Genomic DNA, 20,872 nt, shown 5'->3' with positions numbered 1-20,872 from the left:
AATTTGAGCTGGGCAGTGATGAACAGCCATCAATAATGTCCATGTTTTAAAAAACTAATGCCATTCACATTGAAGGGAAACGGTAGCTGAATGTGGGCATTATCATTTTTTATCCTTCATTCCTACACTGAACCAAATGCAAGCTCTCCTGGTTAGGTGTGGGCTAAGGAAGTAAAGGAAGTAAAGGGACGCAGGTGGCGCTGTGGGTAAAACCTCAGTGCCTAGGACTTGCCGATCGCATGGTCGGCGGTTCGAATCCCCGCGGCGGGGTGCGCTCCCATCATTCGGTCCCAGCGCCTGCCAACCTAGCAGTTCGAAAGCACCCCCGGGTGCAAGTAGATAAATAGGGACCGCTTACTAGCGGGAAGGTAAATGGCGTTTCCGTGTGCGGCTCTGGCTCACCAGAGTAGCTTCGTCACGCTGGCCACGTGACCCGGAAGTGTCTGCGGACAGCGCTGGCTCCCGGCCTATAGAGTGAGATGAGCGCACAACCCTAGAGTCTGTCAAGACTGGCCCGTACGGGCAGGGGTACCTTTACCTTTACCTAAGGAAGTAAACTGGTTTAACTTGGATCTCTACACACACACACACACACACACACTCAGCCTGCAGCCCCACAACATGCCCTCAGTGCTGCTTCGTCTGCTGCCAGCATTGCTTTGTTTTTTTTCCTTGAAAGTTGGCTGCCTCTCATTTGTTGCTCTAGGAAAATAAAATTTATTGATCTGCAGACATAACATACATTATATACGTGTGTGTGTGTGTGTTTACCTTTGGGGGAAAATAATTCCATGCAAGAAGTAGCTACATTTGGATGGATGGCATGAGTTGTGTTACGAAGGTGTATACAGCACGGTGGCTTATCGGTGTATGCTTTTATCTGAAAATGCGAACAAGTATTGTCATGTTTGTAGTTGTGAGTATAACCACAAATTTATAATTGCGGTTTCATTATGCATACAGCTATATAACCAGCTGTGTCTGTCTTGAGATACAATAGCGTTGTTAATCTAATTTTCCTTTGTATGATAGGAGAAAGATTCTGAACCAGAGTCTCCCAAAGACCCGGAATCGAAGCAGGGTCTATATGAGCTCACATCGGCTAATTTCAAAACGCATATTGCAGAAGGTAACTTGATAGTTATTGCTGCAAATCCTTCCTTTAAAAAAAAAAAAAGCTCTTTATATTTAATAAATTTATGTAATGGTGGTACAGTGTCCCATAATGAATAGGCTATCTAATGAATCTGTGTAGCAGAAATGAGATTTCATCTTGAGAGTTCCTGGGTCACAGCTCAAGCATTGCAAACTAATGACACTTGCCATGTTTTGAATGTTCATATCCCGAGTTTTGAAGCTGAGTTACAAATCATCCTCATGCCCTTTGCATGTAGCCACTACAACTCCTCCTTCCACGTAGGCAAGTGAACAAATGACAGCTCAGTTGGTAGAGCATGAGATTCTTAATCTTGGGGCCGTGTGTTTGATCCCCACTTTGGGCAAAAAGATCCCTGCATTGCAGGGGGGGTTGGACTAGATGACCCTCGTAGTCCCTTCCAACTCTACAATTCCATGTTTCTATGAAATCAGGAAGGTTTTAGTTAATGGTTTCAGAGCAAGCCTGAAACTGTGGTTGGAAGTTGGCATCATGCCCTGCATGTTCCGAAGCTATTAACCATAGTTTCCCAGTTCGGACGCAACCGAAGACTTCCTGACTTGTTCACTGGTTTGTGTGAAGGGGAAAGCGAAGAGGCTGTGAGCACCCAGGTCCTCCTTGCAAGCTTTCTATAGGCATCTGGTTGGCCACTGTAAGAAAAGAATGCTGGACTAGATGGGTCTTTGGGCTGATCCAGCGTGGCTCTTTCTGTGTCCTTATGGAGGCGGAAGGCCTACGTTCAGCTTACTAAGATGAACTGTAATCCTCAGAACTCGGCTGTTAACCCAGGACCTGATGCTTGGCAACATACTTACAGGGCAGGTGGAGATTGCTCTGAGCCTTCTTCAGACCCAGTGAGACCAGAGGTTTAAGGAAAGGCCTTTTCCCATCCTTGTTGTTCTGGCACCTCCAATGAACTTTCTCCACTGAGAACTCGAAAAGGCCATCAGTTGCTGATAACCTTTCACCTGCTGATAACCTCGAGGCTTGCAAGACTCAGAGGAGATGACATTTTAGAGGAAACATTTTGGAATCAAGATGCTTTAGTAGCCTTGTGGCACGGGTGGTGCTGTGGTCTAAGCCATCTAAACCACTGAGCCTCTTGGGCTTGCCAGTCGGAAGGTCCCGTTGCTCTGTCCTAGCTCCTGCCAACCTAGCAGTTTGAAAGCACACCAGTGTGAGTAGATAAATAGGTACTGCTCTGGCAGGAAGGTAAATGGCGTTTCCGTGCGCTCTGGCTTCTGTCAAGGTGTCCCGTTGCACCAGAAGTGGTTTAGTCATGCTGGCCACACGACCTGGAAAGCTGTCTGTGGACAAATGCCGGCTCCCTCAGCCTGAAAGCGAGATGAGCTTTGTGACCCCTTAGTCACCTTTGACTGGACTTAACTGTCCAGGGTTCCTTTACCTTTTACCTTTAGTAGCCTTGTGTGAAAAAAGAAAAGTGCTGCATAAAGTTTTTGAGTGCAGTGTAGTAGAGAGGGTATTGGGGAAGAATGCCAGGCAAGGTTACCTTGCTTATCTTACCAAGGTTTCTAAGTGGCTATGCTTGGGGACGTATAGCGCAGGTGACTGAGAGCTACAGGTGGGAGCGAGACCCCTGTTTCACACAGAGCAGCTGTGTGATGCTGGGATCAGGATCCCCACCTCTTGAGAATGGAAACCCAGTCGTGGCAAAGGGTAGCAGTACACCTTAAAGTGTTGTTTGTCTGCATAAAGACAGACACTTAATCACTGCTGGAATGAGTGAACTGAGTGCTGTTTCTTTACTTACGCCTTGTTTTGTTTTGTTTTTAGGCAATCACTTTATCAAATTCTTTGCCCCCTGGTGTGGCCACTGCAAGGCCCTGGCGCCAACTTGGGAGCAGTTGGCCCAGCACCTTGAAAATTCGGGGACTGCCAAGATCGGCAAGGTAGGCTTCGTTTATGAGGTCTTAAATTGAACATTATGTACTTGGACAGTAATATCTATGATGGGAGAACGCTGTTTGCTCCATTAACCCGCAATTAACTTCATTTACTCTGCGGTATAATACTCCTGGCAGTCCATTTGCACATCTTGGTTTTTTAAAAAAATTCTGGTGCCTTGCTTGTTTTGCTGGAACCTGCCTACAAAATATTTATCTTACCTGTGTGTATGTCACAGGGAAGCTTATTTACTCATTTAAAACCTTTGTACCCGGCCTTTCCACATTTAAAAAATAACATAAAAATACAGTGGTACCTCTGGTTATGTACTTAATTCGTTCCGGAGGTCCGTTCTTAACCTGAAACTGTTCTTAACCTGAAGCACCACTTTAGCTAATGGGGCCTCCCGCTGCCCCACCACTGCACGATTTCTGCTCTCATCCTGAAGCAAAGTTCTTAACCCGAGCTACTATTTCTGGGTTAGCGGAGTCTGTAACCTGAAGTGTATGTAACCCGAGGTACCACTGTAAAAATCAGGACAGTTAACAGCAAAATCAAACAAATTATCTGTTACAGAAACAGTAAGTAGCAAAGTGCTTACACAGGAGGGATTCTTACTCTTTGTGGGCAAGTGAATGAGTGGTTAATAGGAATATAGCCATACCAGGGCCTTGTTATTTTAAAGAAGGAAAAGGCAGGGTCCCTACAGCTTACTTTTATGATGATGGAGCCCTTCTTTCCATCTTCAGGCAGATGTGTGTGGGTGTTGGAACAACTTCAGCTAACTATAAAAACAGGAGTGTAGTCATATTGTTAGCTTTCTGGTGGAAAAGATTGCTCTCCCAGCCTGAAATGTTCAACTGGGTGCACGGTTAATAGTTTAGACGAAATAAAGTATTCGGGGTCTTTTGGGAGACAAACTACACATGACATTGGAAGGAAAGTCTGATACTTATTTTTTGTTTTTTTAAATTAAATCAATATTTTCATTTTGTTTTTCCTAACCAAGAGCAGGTTTGGAAGGGGGCAAATGAATGCTTGTTGAAACCAACGCGGACAAGTGTTCTGCCTGCCTTCAAAAATATTGAGATGGATCCACACCAAGCCTGTTACACTTTAAACCCACTGAAATCAATTGGATCTAAACTTGCCAAAACTTAACTGTCCTCATTGATTTCAATGGAGCTACAAAGTGTAATGGATTTCGGATGTAATCCTAACCCCGTTTACCTGGGAATAGGCCCCATTGAGTTCCATTGGACTTACTTCTGGGTAAAGTCCTGGGCAGGATTGTGCTGTTAGTCTGGATCCAGGCCATTGTGCGAAGTGTTTGCAATTTTGCTTTTCAAGGGTATTTGGACTGCTGTTCTCTGACGTCTCCATTTCCCCACCCCTTATTTCACGCTGGTTAGCTGGTAGTGTTGCTCTCAGTGCTGGCCCTACTGCATATTGCCCTCGTCATCCCAATTTAGTTTAAGTTCTCTGTCATGTTGTTGTTGGTTTGCCTTGATTATCATTCTCATTTACTTTCCTGCAGCTATCGAATAAGCCACACTACTTGGTTTCTTCCTCTGAATTTTCTCTCTTCTTGCTCTTCCAGTCTCTCTCCAGTTGACTGCTGCCTTGCATGCTCTTCCTTAAGTCATTCACTAGTCTTTTCTCACTCCTCCCACCTTGAAGTTTGTAGTGGCAAGTCATCTGTTCCCATCTTCTTGCTTGCTGCAGATTCTTGATTTCCCCTCTTCTAATTCTTTATCTTGTTTCCAACATAAGAAGAGCCAGCTGGATCAGGCCAGTGGCCCATTTAGTCCAGAATCCTGTTCTTATCATTGCCAAGCCTGTGATAAAGCCACAAGCAGAATTTGAGCACATGAGCACTCTCCCCTCCCGTGGTTTCCAGCAACAGAGGCAGAGCATAGCCATCATTAGTAGTCTTTGATATCCTCCCTGAATTTGCCTAATCCTCTTTTAAAGCCATCTAAGGTTGGTGGCCACCACTGCCTCCTGTGGCAGTGAGTTCCATAGTTTAATTGTCTGTGTTCTTTTCACTGCTCCTTTTAATTTGTGGGCTGCTGTGATTTATCACCATCCTGTTCATCCACATCTGACTTTTGAGTACAGTACTGGCTTACTTTCCTCCTTTCTTCCCTTCCAATTCTTATTCCTGTTGGTTTCACTTTACAAATTAACCCTCATTCTGATAAATTTGCTCGGCATTTTCTCTGTCTTCAAGATTCCCTCCTTCTGCCACTCTCACTTCTCGCATCTCCCATCCATTCTGCTGTTTGCATCTTAGACCTTGTCTAATCATTCCCTACGAATGGCTATGAATGCCATTGCTTATGCCGCCAAAGCAACGCCACCCATGCACAGCTTTTGATGAGGAAAGGCAGGCAAACAAGGGGTTTCAATAAATACATAAATCACCCTGCAATAGCTGCAGGTTTAGGGAAACCCTAAAAGGGGACTAACAGCTTACATTTGTTGCTTAGTAGGCAACAAATGCTGACTGATGGGAGAAAACTGAGTGAGACGAGGGAACAGAGTGGAAGAGGGCCTGGCTGACTGAATGGAGCAGTGAACAGGAGCTGCTCTCGCTGCAACGTTTACCCCAGGCATAGGCAAACTCCAGCCCTCCAGATGTTTGGGACTACAATTCTCATCATCCCTGACCACTGGTCCTGTTAGACAGGGATGATGGGAATTGTAGCCCCAAACTTCTGGAGGGTTGGAGTTTGCCTATGCCTGGTTTACCCCATGCACCTTAGCCTTTCTTCTCTTCCTTCTCATGCTCCTTTTGCTTCTGGGTCAGAGCTCCTGGATGCCCCTGGGCCAAATTTGACTTGATTAGCATCGGGTTTGCTACTTCATGCTCATCATTATCCTTCTCCTCTGCTGTCCCTTCATCAGTTTCCTGTAATAATTTTGTCCAACGGCGTATTGATTTGTGCTCTTCATTCTTCATTACTCTCTAGTTCTGGCTGTATTCTTCATCATCATTATTATCATCATCACTATTTTTTACCCATCTTCTCTGCTTTCATTTCCTGCTGTTGCTTTTCTTCTTCCTTCAGTCCTTTTGACCCAGTTCCCCCTCTTCCTTATTTCCTTCCTTTTTTCCACAGCAAATACTCCATCTGTTCTTTCCTCTCTAATTCTATTTATACGATCTGAAGAGAAACCAGAGTATCGTATGAATCTTGTTCTATTTTCAGCCTTTACTTTTCTTCTCACCATTCCCTGTTGTGCTTTAAACTTGCTATGTCTTCTCCCAATGCCCCCAGAGCCTATTTGAGGGCAGGACAGGAGGGGGGAGCCCAGTTGCACAAGTGCCCTGTTGCTTCCTTGCTCAGGGCTTCCACTGATAGGACTTGTTAGGTAAACCCTGCCCCGTGGTTCCCCATTTTTATTTTTAAAATAAAACCCCTCACCTCCTTTCCATTTCTATCTTTCTTTTGTTATCCAAAGTACTTGAACAACAGCACCCAGGTTTTCTTTTTACAACAGTTCCTTTTCCAGGCTGGTATTCAACATCTGCATTCTATTGAGACGGCCCTATATAAAATCCTCTTGCTCTCATTGATCTTGCCTCATGTTTTGATACAGTTGATCCCTCTCTGCTCCTTAGTCCTCGGCGTTATTTGGGGTAATGGCACTCTTCTTTCTCAGTTTCCTCTCTGAACTGGTGTCTGCTGAGCTCAGGCCTTAGATCCTTTCCTTGGCATTTACTCTTGCTCTTGAAATTCTTTCGTTACACGGTGCCATCCAACTCTGCCTTTCTCTTCCTTTCTTTCTCGCTGTGTTCCTTTCTCTCTCTTCCCCCTTACAAAAACACATCTCAAGAGCCTTGCTGGGTCAGCCTGAGTGTTCATTAGCCCAGCAGCCCTGTTTCCAAGAGAGACCAGCCAGGTGCCTTCAGGAAACCTAAAGCTGGCCGTGAAGGCAAGGACCCTCCCTTTGTGCTTCCAGCACCTGCTTTTCAGAGCCAATACTGCCTCCTAACTTCAGTTTCTCTAATGCTTCCAACTGTCTTACCACCACCTTCTGCTGGGATGTTGGATCATTATCGCAAACACTGTATACAAAGGATGGAATTTGTCATGTTTCCCCTTAAATCACCTTTCCCCTTCTCTTTCTCTTTCAGTCAGCAACTTCACTCTTCCGTCTTCTCAGCAAGTTAAGAGGCTGGGCATTGTCTTTGATCCTTCTTTCTCTTGCTTGGCTCACATTACTGCTCTAGCTGAGGTCTGTCGCTTCTCTCTTTTATAATACTGTTTTTAAAAAGCACCACCCACACACACCTTCTGATCAATTGGTTCTGCCTAAGCCCTTATACTCTCCCTTTTACGTTGCAAGGGTTATTGTAATGCTTCCCTCACCGATCTCCCCACTTAAAACTCTTCTCTCCATTCCCAGCTCTTCTGCTCATTTAACTTTTTGTTTGGTTGTGTTTCAATCATGTTACACCTCTGTATATTTCTCTCCTGTTTTTATCTTCACTGGCGTCGTCTGTTGGCCCCATGAGTCTTATTTTGCGTCTCTTCACATTTCTACTCCTGCTTTCTCTCTGTTTTCCTCCTGGGTCCTTCCATTCATCGAACCTATTAAGCTGCCCGTTCTAGCTATGTACTTTGTCTCTCTTACAGCTTCTAAGGCATGGAACTCCTTCCCCGTTACATATATGACCTCATATGTTTTATTGCATTCCCCTCCCCCAAATTTATTTCCTTTGATTATATTTTTCAGGTTTTATTATCACTCCTTTTACTTCGTTTTAGTTTATAGCATTTTTTCATCTCTTCATCCCAGGTCCCTTCTTTTGTTCCATGGTTTTTTAGATGCAACCCCAAGGGCAGGAAAATGTGCCGTTTTCAATCATGTGCCATGCCCAGTATGTTTAGCTGCTTTATATAAGTAATCATGGCGACACCCTTCAGCAGTTGTGTCTTCTTTTTGCACAGCAGCGAGAGTTAAATATTTCAGCACACCTGCTGACAGATTATACCTTTACTTTGTGAAATTCACAATGGCTTTTTTACTTGATACTTGTGTGGTGTTTCAGGTGGATTGCACACAACATAATGAAGTCTGCTCGGAAAACCAAGTGCGCGGTTACCCAACCCTCCTTTGGTTCAGAGGAGGAGAGAAGGTGAGGTTATTACGAAGCTTGCCCTCTTTATTCAGTTTCCTGTGTTTATGTGATGGGATCGATTACGTCACTTTCAGGCCTGCCCTGGAATGGACTGTGAAAGCCCGATGGTGTAGTTTGTGAAACTGAATCTTTATGTAGCCACAGGTCATAGGAGCTGTGAAATGCCGAGTAGAACAAACATGTCACACAAATATAATGCAAACACACACATATGAAATACCTCCAGCTTCCACTACTGAGCTCCCGCTTTCACAGAGGTGTAAACCATCATGTGTGTTGCCTTTGGACAAGGCTGCAAACGAGAACATGCTCCAGTCAGTGGAGCATTGAGTCCTTGTGGATCTTCCTCCTTACCGGGGTCAGGCGGGGTGGGATGATGGAGGGCATGCATGAGCATCAGGGGAAAGAATAATTACCTTGCTCCCGGAATGTGTGCTTTGGTTTCAGAGCACTTGCCTTAATTCCTGGCCCTTCCTGTTCAGTTATTGCTCACTTGAAGGGGCGACACAAGTTTTAAAAGGAGCTGAAGGCAGAGGGCCTTCTTGGTAGTGGCACCCGCCCTGTGGAACGCCCTCCTGCCAGATGTCAAGGAAATAAACAACTATCTGACTTTTAGAAGACATCTGAAGGCAGCCATGTTTAGGGAAGTTTTTAATGTTTGATGTTTTATCGTGTTTTTAATATTTTGTTGGGAGCCACCCAGAGTGACTGGAGAAACCCAAGCAGATGGGTGGGGTATAAAGAATATTATTATTATTATTATTATTATTATTATTGCATGGATCATGCCTTTAGCACTCCCTCAGTAGTTGCACAGCTCCTTTCAAGTTCCCTCGTGTTCAAGGCCTCCTATACTCACGGAAGCTCCTCACACCTTTTAGAATCCTGCTAACTCAGGGCTCTAGACAGCGATGTGAAATTTCCAGAAATTTTGAAGCTGCTTTTTCCTCACAGGGTGTTTTTGTTTTGTTTTGTTTTGTTTTTTGTGGACGGGTAGGTGGAATTTTTTGAAAAAAATAGGAGGGAAAAAGCAAAGTTTTATATTCTTTTTAAAAGGAACTCTTAACTTACTGAAACTCACTTTGTTACTCAAAATGCATTAAGATTTGCAAGGATCTCTTTCTTGGCAAAAAGCAAAAAACTTAAGCTGTGGAATTCAATAAACCAAGCTAATGAATTGGTAGGATGATATAGATATGTAGCAATGAGTGCTTAAACGTGAACAACTTCAAATGGGGATTCAAGAAAGGTTTGTTAAACTAAATGATTCACATGTTGTCGTTGTTGTTTTGTAGGTTGACCAATATAAAGGAAAGAGAGATTTGGACTCTTTGAAAGAATATGTAGAATCCCAGCTAAAAGACGCCAAAGAAGCCTCAGGAGATGCTAAACCTACAGAAGCACCGTCACCACCTAGAGAAGCAACTCCAGAAGAAGAGGTAAGTCCTAAATCAGGGGTCAGCAAACTTTTTCAGCAGGGCGCCAGTCCACTGTCCCTCAGACCTTGTGGGGGGGCTGGACTATATTTTGAAGGGGGGAATGAATGAATTCCTATGCCCCACAAATAACCCAGAGATGCATTTTAAATAAAAGGACACATTCTACTCATGTAAAAACACACTGATTCCCGGACCGTCTGCAGGCTGGATTGAGAAGGCAATCGGGCCACATCCGGCCCCCAGGCCTTAGGTTGCCTACCCATGTCCTAAATAATACCTCTTAAATGTTTTCCCCAAACTCTAAAAATTATTCTTGAAATTTTGCTGTCGCACCTCCGCTAGGGTTCTGGTTATAACACTCAATCAGAATTTGCAATAAAGCTGTTGCTGCTTTTTTAAAAGTGTGCGTTGACCACTGTCACAGAGCTGTGCATTGATGTAAACGTGCACATACATATGTAGCTATGCTGTGTATATCAGGTTTGTTTCTGAATGAAATGGTTCCTGGCTGCTCATCCTTTTGTGTTTAAAGATAATATATGGATAGATAATATATGTAGCTAAATAGAGAGGTGTCCCCTTCCTATTGGATGGTATATGTTACATTTCCTGTAGCCTCTTTCTCACTTAAGTCACCATCCTTGTGACATCACAGCTTGTTGCCAGGACAGAGGTAGTCATGATCAGATTCTGCCCTGTTTTGGGTTGGCACAGCAAGAAGGCAGGGAACAAATGGAGGGGGACGATGGGACTACAATAAAACAGGAGGTGCTGAACAAGGAATTTGAATCCAGAAAATTAAAACGATAGCGATGTCCATTTAGGCTGCAGTACTCATATGAGGGATTTTCAAGGAGTGCTTCGCAGATTGCTTTTAATTAGCTCCTCAGTGACTGTAGCTGCATATGTGTCTCTGAGTGCCACCCTTTCCCCCCTTCCAGTGGCTCTCACCTGATGGTAGATGAACTGCAGGGAAAACAATTGGCCTGGCCCAGCAAGGGCCAAGATGTTCAAGATGTATTGAAAAGCCTCATGTATTGGGTGGAGGCTGGGAAATCTCCACACTGCGGCATTTGGCATATGTGTGGCATGGCTTCCTCTATGCACCCCTTTTTCTTAATACAACATCATAGCAGTGGCAAGAGACTTGTATCACTTCCAAGTACGCACTTGGCATGTTTGCTGCCGTTTGACTTTCACCTCCCTTTCCTTTGACAGGGCAAAGTCCTTTCCCTCTCTGAAAAAGACTTTGATAAAGAAGTGTCTCAGGGAATCACCTTCATTAAGTTCTACGCTCCATGGTAAGTTTTCTGCATGAGGATTTTATTGATTACTAGATCAACAAATGAAGTGAATAGATAAATGTTTTCAACAGAGAAAACATTTGGGATTGCAGGCATTTGAACTTTTTGTTTCTGTGCTGTTGCTGCTGTTGTTCTCCTCACTTACTTATTTCCGCCTTTAGAGTGGGATAATTGTGACTTTATTTACCTGTTGGTAGCATTTATCCAGAAGTGAAAACTAGTTTCCATCTGGGAGCTATTCTTTGCCTCCGTGTCTTGTTAGAGATGAGCTGGAGGTACCCCTGGCAGACCGTTAATTTGCTGGCTGTTTACAGCAGGAATGGTGAGTCTACATGCTAAATCAGGCCTAGCAAACTGCATGAAGAGGTCCGCCTACCCCTGTCAGATTAGCCAATGGCAGCACCTCTACCTGTTGCAGAAGGGCTTCTCCTCTTTCTTTCGTGCTGCAACTACTGGGAGGTCTTACCGGTCAGGAAATGGAAAGGACTTTGCGCCTAGCAGTGGTGGTGCGCAAGAGGAAAGAGAGGCGCCTTTGAAAGTTAAGCAAGGGGATATATTCTCTATTAGGGACACGGGTGGCGCTGTGGGTTAAACCACAGAGCCTAGGACTTGCCGATCAGAAGGTCGGCGGTTCGAATCCCCACGATGGGGTGAGCTCCCGTTGCTCTGTCCCTGCTCCTGCCAACCTAGCAGTTCGAAAGCACGTCAAAGTGCAAGTAGATAAATAGGTACTGCTCCTGCGGGAAGGTAAACGGTGTTTCCATGCGCTGCTCTGGTTCGCCAGAAGCGGCTTAGTCATGCTGGCCACATGACCCGGAATCTGTACGCCGGCTCCCTCGGCCAATAAAGCGAGATGAGCACTGCAACCCCAGAGTCGGCCACGACTGGACCATGGTCAGGGGTCCCTTTACCTTTACCTTCTCTATTGCAATGCCGTGCTGCAAAGATCCTCCCCTCCTGCAGTTGCACAGGAAAACCACTCTCTCTGCTCTTCAGAGATGGCTCCCTGAAATGCAGAGAAAGCACTGAATTTCCACTGGAGAGGACAGAGATATTCCTCTCCTGCTAGCGCAGTGTTGCAGTGGTAAGAGAAATGGCTGCCTCAGCACTGTAGTGATTGCCAGAGAGGTTGTTTTCCTCCCTTTCCTCTCTACTGTGCTATGCTGTGGTGGAGAGGAAAGTTCTACTTTCCTTGCCCCTCTTCCCCTTCTACTTTTCTACTTTGATTTGTGTCTCAAATCTTTAAAAAAACATTTTACACGTGCCCAAATCCTGCTGAGATTGTCCTCTTAATGTACTTGTTCCCAGGCCTTTGTGTTGGATGTATTCGACTCAGGCCATAACAGTCTCAAGATTTTGCATGTATGACATTTTGTATGTCTTGCTTTATAACATACAATCTTGCCTAAGCTGGTACTAAAAAAGAATTCTGCTGTTCATGCTACATAGAACCCCAGAGGTTTAAGCATGTTTTATTTGGGGGGGGAGGGATATCAGATCTGATTTAATTGCCATAGGTACACAATCAGTACTATGAGGTTGGGGTCTGGTTCACATACATGTAAGTCAGTTTCACAGAGCTTCATTATACTGAAAGTATGAATTGCTTATATTGAAAAACATTGAGTTGGCTCCTCAACTGATTTCACCCAGTCTAAGAATGACACCGTCAAGAACCAACCCGTTCTGTCTGATGGACTAAAGTTCAGTTGTTAGAGTTATACCCCACTTCTCCACTCACATCACAGCAAACAAAATTGCTAGGCAAAAGTTCTGTTAGATCGGTGGTGGCTTACTGACAGATGTGTGCTTTCTGTAGTCATTGCGTGATAAATATGGTGTGTGGATCGGCTCAGAGACTGGCTGAAGACCACCTAGTGACTTGATGGCCAAGCATGGATGTGAAAATTTATTTAACTACGGAAGTGGTTCGGTTTTTGATCTCATGCAGTGCAGTGCTAGCTCCCAGGCTCCTGGAGACTTTCCGTCTTCTTATCCTATGCTGTTGCTGATAGTAGGGAAACCTGGAGTTTGGGAAAGTTGTTAGCAATATGACACGTAGGTGGTCCCTATGCAATTCACCCACCAAGCCTGCCACTTAGCAGGTGGCACTTAGATGAATGGCATTAGGTGAAACTGGCCTGGTCCTAATTATTTAAGGTGAGAAGGATACACGTGAAAGAGAGGAGATACCTGTAGAATTCACTGAGCTCTTCTGCAAATCTTACAGCAGAGCTGCATTCCAAATATAGCTTCCATTCTCTCCTGACTTCATTCTAAAAAGAGCCATGCCACAAGGATGCTAAATATCCAAAAGTGAGGGCTGCGTTAAAGATATTCTAAATGCCACCTGACCAAATCCACTCTCATTTGGCAACAAGTTGTTTCCATGAAAAGCTTCAGTTCAGGCTAATGTTTACTACACAAATAGCCAGTAGCCTATTCCTGGCCAGCTAAATTGTGTACACAATTATAGTTCATTGTATACAAATTGACCTTTTTCTCTTGCATGTCAGCTGTTTTATGTTTGGCTAAGCAACCGCTAGTTCTCTGAGGTCTCCTTTTGCCCTTTACTTTGTTTTAAGTAAATATTAACATTAAGCTGAACGACAAGTAAAAAGCCCATCTCATCTTAATAGTTTTCAGTACATATGGTCAGTAGCCCTCTTAATACACACCCTGTATATAGTAAGAGACCTTAAAAATGATTCCTTTTGTTTCCTAAGGCAGGGAGCAGGTTTTTAATATTTTTATAAGTGGTGCCTTGAATCAGCTACTGACTGGGAAAGTAGTGCGGAACTTAATGTCACAGCAGTGATAGATCGAAAATTGATTTACGTGCATAGGCTGATTTCAGATTGATGGCTGCCAGTTTTCTAACATCTACTTTATAATAACAGGGATAGTATATTCATGCACCGAGTTGGTTTGCAGGTTTATTCCAGTGCAGCTTACTGTGGACATGCTGTGGCCACAATTTAGTAAGTGTTTAGACTCTTTGCAGTGGAGCATCAGTGGAGCATCAAAGTGCTTCTCTTGTGATCGGATTGCATGCCATGTTGTTACATAACACAGACTGGGTGTTCCACGGGAAGCAGGTCTTTTTGAAAGCACAGTCCTGCATCTGCCCCTGTGCAAATGTGACTGGAACATTACATGGGCATTTGGATTGGCAGAAAACATTTAAGTATCCCAGTATTTGCCTGGTTATTCTGCTGCATCATAAGATAATTCTGTTGCTTGCCAGGTAAGTTATGGGATGCAGGGAGGAAATGAGCAAGCCAGCCACTTCCTCATATATAACCTCACAATATTTGGCCCCTCTTTGGTTTATGAAATTTATGAATCTGTTACAACAAGAACGGACCAGCAACAGAGGAATAAATCTTAGGTTTTTCTGGCGAGGTAACTTAAAGGGTTGGGGCACTAGCTGTGCTCGAGTTGTGATTTTGAAATAGACCTACTTCTAGAATAGCAAAGCCACTCCTACTCCTTCTCTAAAAAACACCACCATCTTTTTTGAGCTAGCGGGAGAAGTGATGGATAGTAGCATATTTTAAATTTTAGCCTCAGTGTTGTATAAACAACATGTCAGAGGTGGAAACTTTGCTTTATTGCTTTCTGAATTTTAGGTAAGTTTGAGGGCTGTGGCGTGAGGACATTTTGCTTCACTGATTTCAGCAAGAACCTACTTAGCAATAGGTGGGTTTAGGGCTGTGGCTTCAGAAGCGTTTGTTCAAATGGTACGTTATTTCCTAATTTGATGACTATGAGACATCACCTCCAACTTTAAGGAAACCTAGGTTGTTAGAGGAGGGAACATTTACATCACATCAGAAAAAGATGAATTATCAGTGGGGTTCCCCCCCCTCCTTTAAATTGGTAGCCAAAATTAAGTTTATTGCTGTCTCTGTCCCTTTCACAAAGCACTTGGAAAGCAGTAGAGTCTCGTGCTGCTCTTCAAGGAGACCTGCACCCTCCTAAGGAATGAGGAGGGCAGGGGCTATTCCTGACCTTTTGCCGAGCCTTGCCTCATCAAATGTGGGACAAAGTGTTATTTGTAATTTTTGGATGAACTAGTGCTGCCTAAGAATGGTTGAAGTAGATACAACTCAATGTTTTTTGGTGTCGTATGGCTATTGAAAATGATCCAATGTCTCATGCGGTAGGATTGATTTTTCTTAATTTGTGCTTTTTATTTGAGATTCTGGCTTGAAAAGTATTGCTTTGTACTTTAAAAATGTTACTTAAAAGAAACAAACCTTTGTTATATATTGAAATCAACATGGGGATTTTTTATTTTTTAAAAAAATGTTATATGCTTTCATTCTAATCCCTCCCCCCAGGTGCGGTCATTGTAAAAACCTGGCTCCCACTTGGGAGAATCTCTCAAAAAAGAACTTTCCGGGACCAGTAGATGTCAAGATAGCAGAAGTCGACTGCACCATGGAACGCAATGTCTGCAATAGATTTTCCGTAAGTATGGAAGCTAAATGACTTTACACTGCGTTTGTGCTTAATTGTTGAAATTGTAAGTGTGTGGCTGCTTGGTTTACAGTTAACTCTCCAAAGTAATTAGTGTCTGCTACGGGGAAGAATGTGTACAGAATCTTTTCACTATGGGTTGTGTAAAAAGACATGAGCTAAAGCTGAGGAGTTTCTACATAATGTGCTGGTTGTACCTGCTTAACCGCACTGACTACGTGTGGTCAGATGTCGTTCTGAAACTACAGTGGTACCTCCTGTTGCAGACAGGATCCGTTCCAGAGGTACGGACAGATCCCAAGGTTTCTGCAACCCGAGGACCGCTTCTGCGCATGCGGCAAAACCCGGTAAAATACTTCCGGGTTTGCCACTTTCGCATCCCGAAGTTTACATAACCAGAGGGTTATGTAACCGGAGGTACTACTGTACTGAATTTAGGGCGTGGCTTTTGGGACGCTTTGAAAACGGAGGAGGTAATCTCCAAAGCCCCACTGCACATACAGAGTTCTCAGTGTAGCCTTGATCATGACCAAGCTCCTTGAATACATTTCATTCTGACTGTGCTTGGCCAGAAACCTTTTCCTAATTAAACTACAAAGTGATGGGGACCACTTTTCTGGCAAGGCTGGGGGAGTTGCATGCGTTCTCTGTATGTTAAAGGTATTTCCTCTCTCCTGGCTATCTCCAGCTGTTATTTAACTTCAAATTAAAGCACCTTGCAATCCAGTTGTGTTGCTGAGAAAGGAGGAGGGGGGAATCAAATCAGTCCTGATGAGAGGTTCGTGGGAAGGGAAGCAGGAAGCAACAAGGAAGGGGGAGCCTTCCTGCTGTATGGAGATACCTGCCGCCTCCTGCTGCTTTTTTCTTTTCACAAATCACTGACACCTCCATGCAACAGGGGTTCCTCCTGCCGGAGGAGGGAGGAGAATCTTGGGCCACATGCACACTACACATTTAAACCAGCACTGGCACTGAATTGGGCCCCAGATTATGGGTGCCCAGCAGCGTCTGGGCCTGGGAGCCCCCGCCCCCCAGAGCCTTAAGACACGACTTCCATGGCCCCCGTGAGGCTGGGTGCCAAGTACCCATAATTTTTTTGTGGGTGCCTGGGCCCCCAGGAGTTTGTGCCAGTGTAAACCAGTATGATAACCTTAACGGCTTCCCCCAAAGAATTCTGGGAGCTGCATTTTATTTAAGGGGCTAAGATCTACAGTGGTGCCCCACAAGACGAACGCCTCGCAAGACGAAAAACCCGCTAGACGAAAGGGTTTTTCCGTTTTGGAGGCGCTTCGCAAAACGAATTTCCCTATGGGCTTCCTTCGCAAGATGAAAGCCCATAGGGAAATCTCCAGGACAGCGGGGAAGCGCAGCGCATCTTCCCCACTGTCCTCGGACCTCCTCCGAAGGCTGGCGGTGGGGCGGAGAGACCTCCTCCAGCCGCCAGCCTTCGGAAGGCTCCTCCGAAGGCTGGCGGTGGGGCGGAGAGACCTTCTCCCCGCGCCAGCCTTCGGATGGCTGTCCTGAAGGCTTGCGGTGGGAGGAGGGCTTTCCTCCCCACCGCCAACGTTCAGAATGCTGTTCTGAATGTTGGCGGTGGGGAGGAAAAACCCTCCTCCCACCGCAAGCCCCGGGAACAGAGGAGAAGCGCTGCGCGCCTTCCCCTCTGTTCCCGTACCTGTCCTGAAGGCTTGCGGTGGGGAGAAAAGCCCTTCTCCGCACCGCCAGCCTGGCAAGCGGTCTCCATAGGAACGCATTAATTGATTTTCAATGCATTCCTATGGGAAACCGTGCTTCGCAAGACGAAAAACTCGCAAGAAGAAAAAACTTGCGGAACGAATTAATTTCGTCTTGCGAGGCACCACTGTATTAGGAGATCCCTATTCCCCTCACAGAGCTACAATTCCCAGAGTTCTCTGTGAATAGGGATGGAGTGCTAAGCCACACAGGGGAACAGGGGTCTCCTAACAACTCCCAGCACCTCCCAGAATTCTTTGGGGGAAGCCGTTAAAGGTTTGAAGTGGTATCAGAGTGGTTTAAATGTATATAGATAGTATGACCTTTGGCGAAGCTTGAAAACAGAAGGAAGAGAATAAATCCCGATTTGATACTCCTCAGCAATACGAGCAGTTCTTGAGGTGCTTTAAGCTAAAGGTGGAGAATGTTTGGAGAGAGAGATTATCTTAATTTACAGAACAGTTGGCATAAGCATACCTTCAACTCAGGAGATTAAGCAACCCCAACTACTCACTCTGTCTTATTACAGGTCTTGTGCTATTTGCTCATGTTATGAACATGAGGGCCACCTGTTGAAACTCCCTTCCGTCCAGCAGTGACATAATATATATAACAGATTGTTTTAAGTTCTCAGCTTTTCTAAAGAGGAAATCTGGAGGGGGTGAGGGAAGTACAGGTTGGCAAGGATGGTGTGTGAACACCACAAAAAACATGAGAGATTCCAAGCAGTGCCATGCCCACTATAAACTGGCCATATGGAAGAGCCTTTTACTTTTGAGTCAGGACATACAGGATTGCAGTTGCTTTCTCACCTACATTCTTTTCTCTCCTTTTGAAGGTTCGTGGCTACCCAACACTGATGCTTTTCCGTGGTGGGGAAAAAGTCACTGAGCACACTGGAGCCAGAGATCTTGAAACACTGCACAACTTTGTCCTGGGGCAAGCAAAGGATGAACTGTAGAAAACATGTCTGTTTGGGTACTGCTCCTCAAGCTGTGTCTGTCCAGTAAACAAGGGAGTTGAACCAAGGTGTGCTGGTACCAGATTTCCAATAGTGGTCATTTGGGAAACTGAATGTACTAAAATGTGGTATCCCTGTGTGTGTTTGTTTCCTCTAAAGCCCTACTGTGCTGAGCTTAAGGTAAGCTTACAACAAGCAATCATAGTTCAAATTGGAGTTTTCATTATTAGTTGTGTTAATGAACTTCCATTTTGTCCTGGTAGTCAGTTGCCTTTTTGTATCTAAAACCAGTAAGGAAGGGTTGAAATTAAGGGGGGCTGGTAGATGATGGCAGTTTACACAAGTTACAAACTTACTAGATGCCTGGACCTTTGCAAAACTGCACATTGTAAACCTTATTTCTGGCAAATCAGTGCTTTTTAAATGTCTCATCAATAGAAACGTCAAAGGAAAACAAACACACAAACACACACACTTTGGAAAGACACCCCTGACCGCTGCTGTCATTTTGTGTTCTCTCATCATGAGGGATGTACAACAAAAAGCAATGGTACTATGTGTGCCTGCATTTATTATTGAACCATGCCATTTGTCAGGTAGTTTTTGACAGCTCAAAGACACAATAGTTCAGTTCAGCCATTTGCAAAGAAATTTGGCTCCTTTTGTGCAGACCTAGATCATGACCGGCCATCCTTTTTTTAAAAAAATAAATTTTTAAAATTCTTTTAAAACCTAGAGGTGGGTTATTTTTGTTACTTCAGGGGCTGTAGTTTATTAATCATGGTTAAAGAGCCTCTTTCCAGGTAATATAAAAAAGGAACAAAACCTACCTATAAGTTTTTCCAGGTGGTCTTTCATTCTGAGTAGTTTCTCTCCAGCCAGTCCCCCTCCTTTCCAGTTTGGTATTCAATATGACAGACTTAAAGCCAAAGAATTTCTAGTGCAGGTACTGATAGACACTTAAACTACAGCAGCAAACTAGATGCTGGGGGAAAAAAATCTGGTTTATATATAAACATTTATTGCCATTTTATTGGGGGAGTTTTCAGGTATGTACATAGGCTAGATGTTTTCTCTGTAGAAAGATGCTGTTGCCATTTGTTTGTTGCAGATGGAGCAATGCAACTTTCATTAGCCATATCTACATTTCTAATTTTTGTACTGTACTTTTGCCCTTCCTATTGAAGGCCAGGAAATGTGTCCAGCACAGATTTGGGGGTGGGGGGATGTAGAGTCAGGGGGTACATAACAGATAGGAAGAATGGAAAGGGTTAATTGAGATATGGCAGATGTATCAGATCAACACACATGTTTCTGCCTTAAAGGGAGCCTTTATTCAACATGGTGACTTTTAAAAACCTAATGAAGCACAATCATGAGCAGGCTGAACTGCAAGTCATGACTCCTGTAAAAATCAAGTGGTACAATTGTTTACACACACAGTTTCTGAATAAATTTTTTTTTACAAAAAAAAATAATCTTGGTCTTGCTAATAGTACATCAAAATTACTATATCGGACAGTTGCAATAAATTATCATTTTCATTTATTTACAAGAGCAAAGTAGTCAAAGGGAAGTGCACTTTTCCTTGCCTTGGGGAAACCTTTCTCTTACATTAGAAATAAGTATTGTATATACATTTTAAATTCATGTTTTTCAGAAGTGAGAGGTGCAAGTTTATTCCTGACCAACCAGATCACAATCTGAAGAGTGCTTTTTAATTGGGTCAGTGAGACTGAGTAACTTGCCATCTGCCAGTTCTCCTGCATGGTCTGCCCTACAGCCTCTACCCCCCCCCTTCCCACACACCTCTTTTTCCTCTTTAGTCAGGCTTTCAAAAGGAGGGGAGGGATCAAAACTAGCAAGAGGAGAGCTGTGGAATGTAAGCATAGAAATTGCCTTTAGAACAAATGTACAAGCTTCTTCCTGTTAGCCTGATGGGACAATTTAACCTCTAGAACACTTCCTTTTGTGATAACTATAGGGGCACATTGCCAGTTATGTCCCTGTTGAAGGGCAAGGGACAAAACTTGCTTTTAACGCAGTGTGTGTTGCAGAAACCTAAGTGCAGCAGTTCATACAAGACACTTACCTTGCCGATCAACCTTCTCACCTACAGTTTGCAGGCCTTTAAAGTTAAGCAAGGAGAGCTTGGTTTGGCTACATGTAAGAATGGAGATTTTTGCCTTGAATAGTGCATTTCATTTCTTAGCTACAGCCTCTGTTTTTTCCTTGTGGGCATCGCCACCAGGATTTGGCAGGTGCCTGCTTAGAGAAACGGAATTGAAGATTGAAGCAGCGCGCAGGTTTTTGTCTGTACCTTTGCTGCTTCAGCCATGGTCCATACTTTATAATCCTCTTTGGTGTACTTAGAAATTAGAAGAACCAAAGGCTACCATTGTGCAAATACTTTAAAAGGGCAAGTAGTATTGGAGTCCCCTGCTTCTGCTTAAAAACAAACAACAACCAAGAAAATCCTCCTTAAGGCACAAATACAGTCCTAGAAGCTTCAGGTTTTTCCCTTTGAGGCACTGGATGGAAGTTATTTAGAATGGCGCACCAGATCTTTCTGAAGAGAACTTTTTGTCAGTGACATCCACAAGCTCTTACCACCATGTTCCTGTATTTTTTCAAAATGACGTTGGAGTTGTCATCAAAGTAGAGAACTGATATTGCGTTCAGCTTCGTAGGGGCACAACATGGCTTAGGAACGTTCTCTGGATTCATTAGGTGAAC

The 20,872-nt window shown here is 44.1% G+C and overlaps 2 protein-coding genes across 2 annotated transcripts in view; one reads left to right on the top strand and one right to left on the bottom strand.

Moving 5' to 3' along the window:
- Window positions 1–19,611, top strand: part of TXNDC5 (thioredoxin domain containing 5) — a 27,071-nt gene extending 7,460 nt beyond the window's left edge. The window contains exons 4-10 of the mRNA XM_083623980.1: window positions 1,033–1,129; window positions 2,951–3,066; window positions 8,124–8,210; window positions 9,509–9,652; window positions 10,871–10,953; window positions 15,303–15,432; window positions 18,014–19,611. Of these exons, the coding sequence (XP_083480106.1) occupies window positions 1,033–1,129; window positions 2,951–3,066; window positions 8,124–8,210; window positions 9,509–9,652; window positions 10,871–10,953; window positions 15,303–15,432; window positions 18,014–18,136 (780 nt within the window). The 3' untranslated portion in view covers window positions 18,137–19,611. The remainder of the gene's footprint in view (window positions 1–1,032; window positions 1,130–2,950; window positions 3,067–8,123; window positions 8,211–9,508; window positions 9,653–10,870; window positions 10,954–15,302; window positions 15,433–18,013) is intronic.
- Window positions 19,448–20,872, bottom strand: part of BMP6 (bone morphogenetic protein 6) — an 89,120-nt gene continuing 87,695 nt past the window's right edge. The window contains exon 7 of the mRNA XM_083623927.1: window positions 19,448–20,872. Coding sequence (XP_083480053.1) covers window positions 20,723–20,872 — 150 coding nt within the window. The 3' untranslated portion in view covers window positions 19,448–20,722.

The sequence above is a fragment of the Podarcis filfolensis genome, assembly GCF_964270895.1.
Source record: "Podarcis filfolensis genome assembly, chromosome: 7".
Classification (NCBI taxonomy): Eukaryota; Metazoa; Chordata; class Lepidosauria; order Squamata; family Lacertidae; genus Podarcis; species Podarcis filfolensis.
Note: the sequence above shows the minus strand (reverse complement) of the source record. Positions and strands in the feature narration are given on the sequence as shown.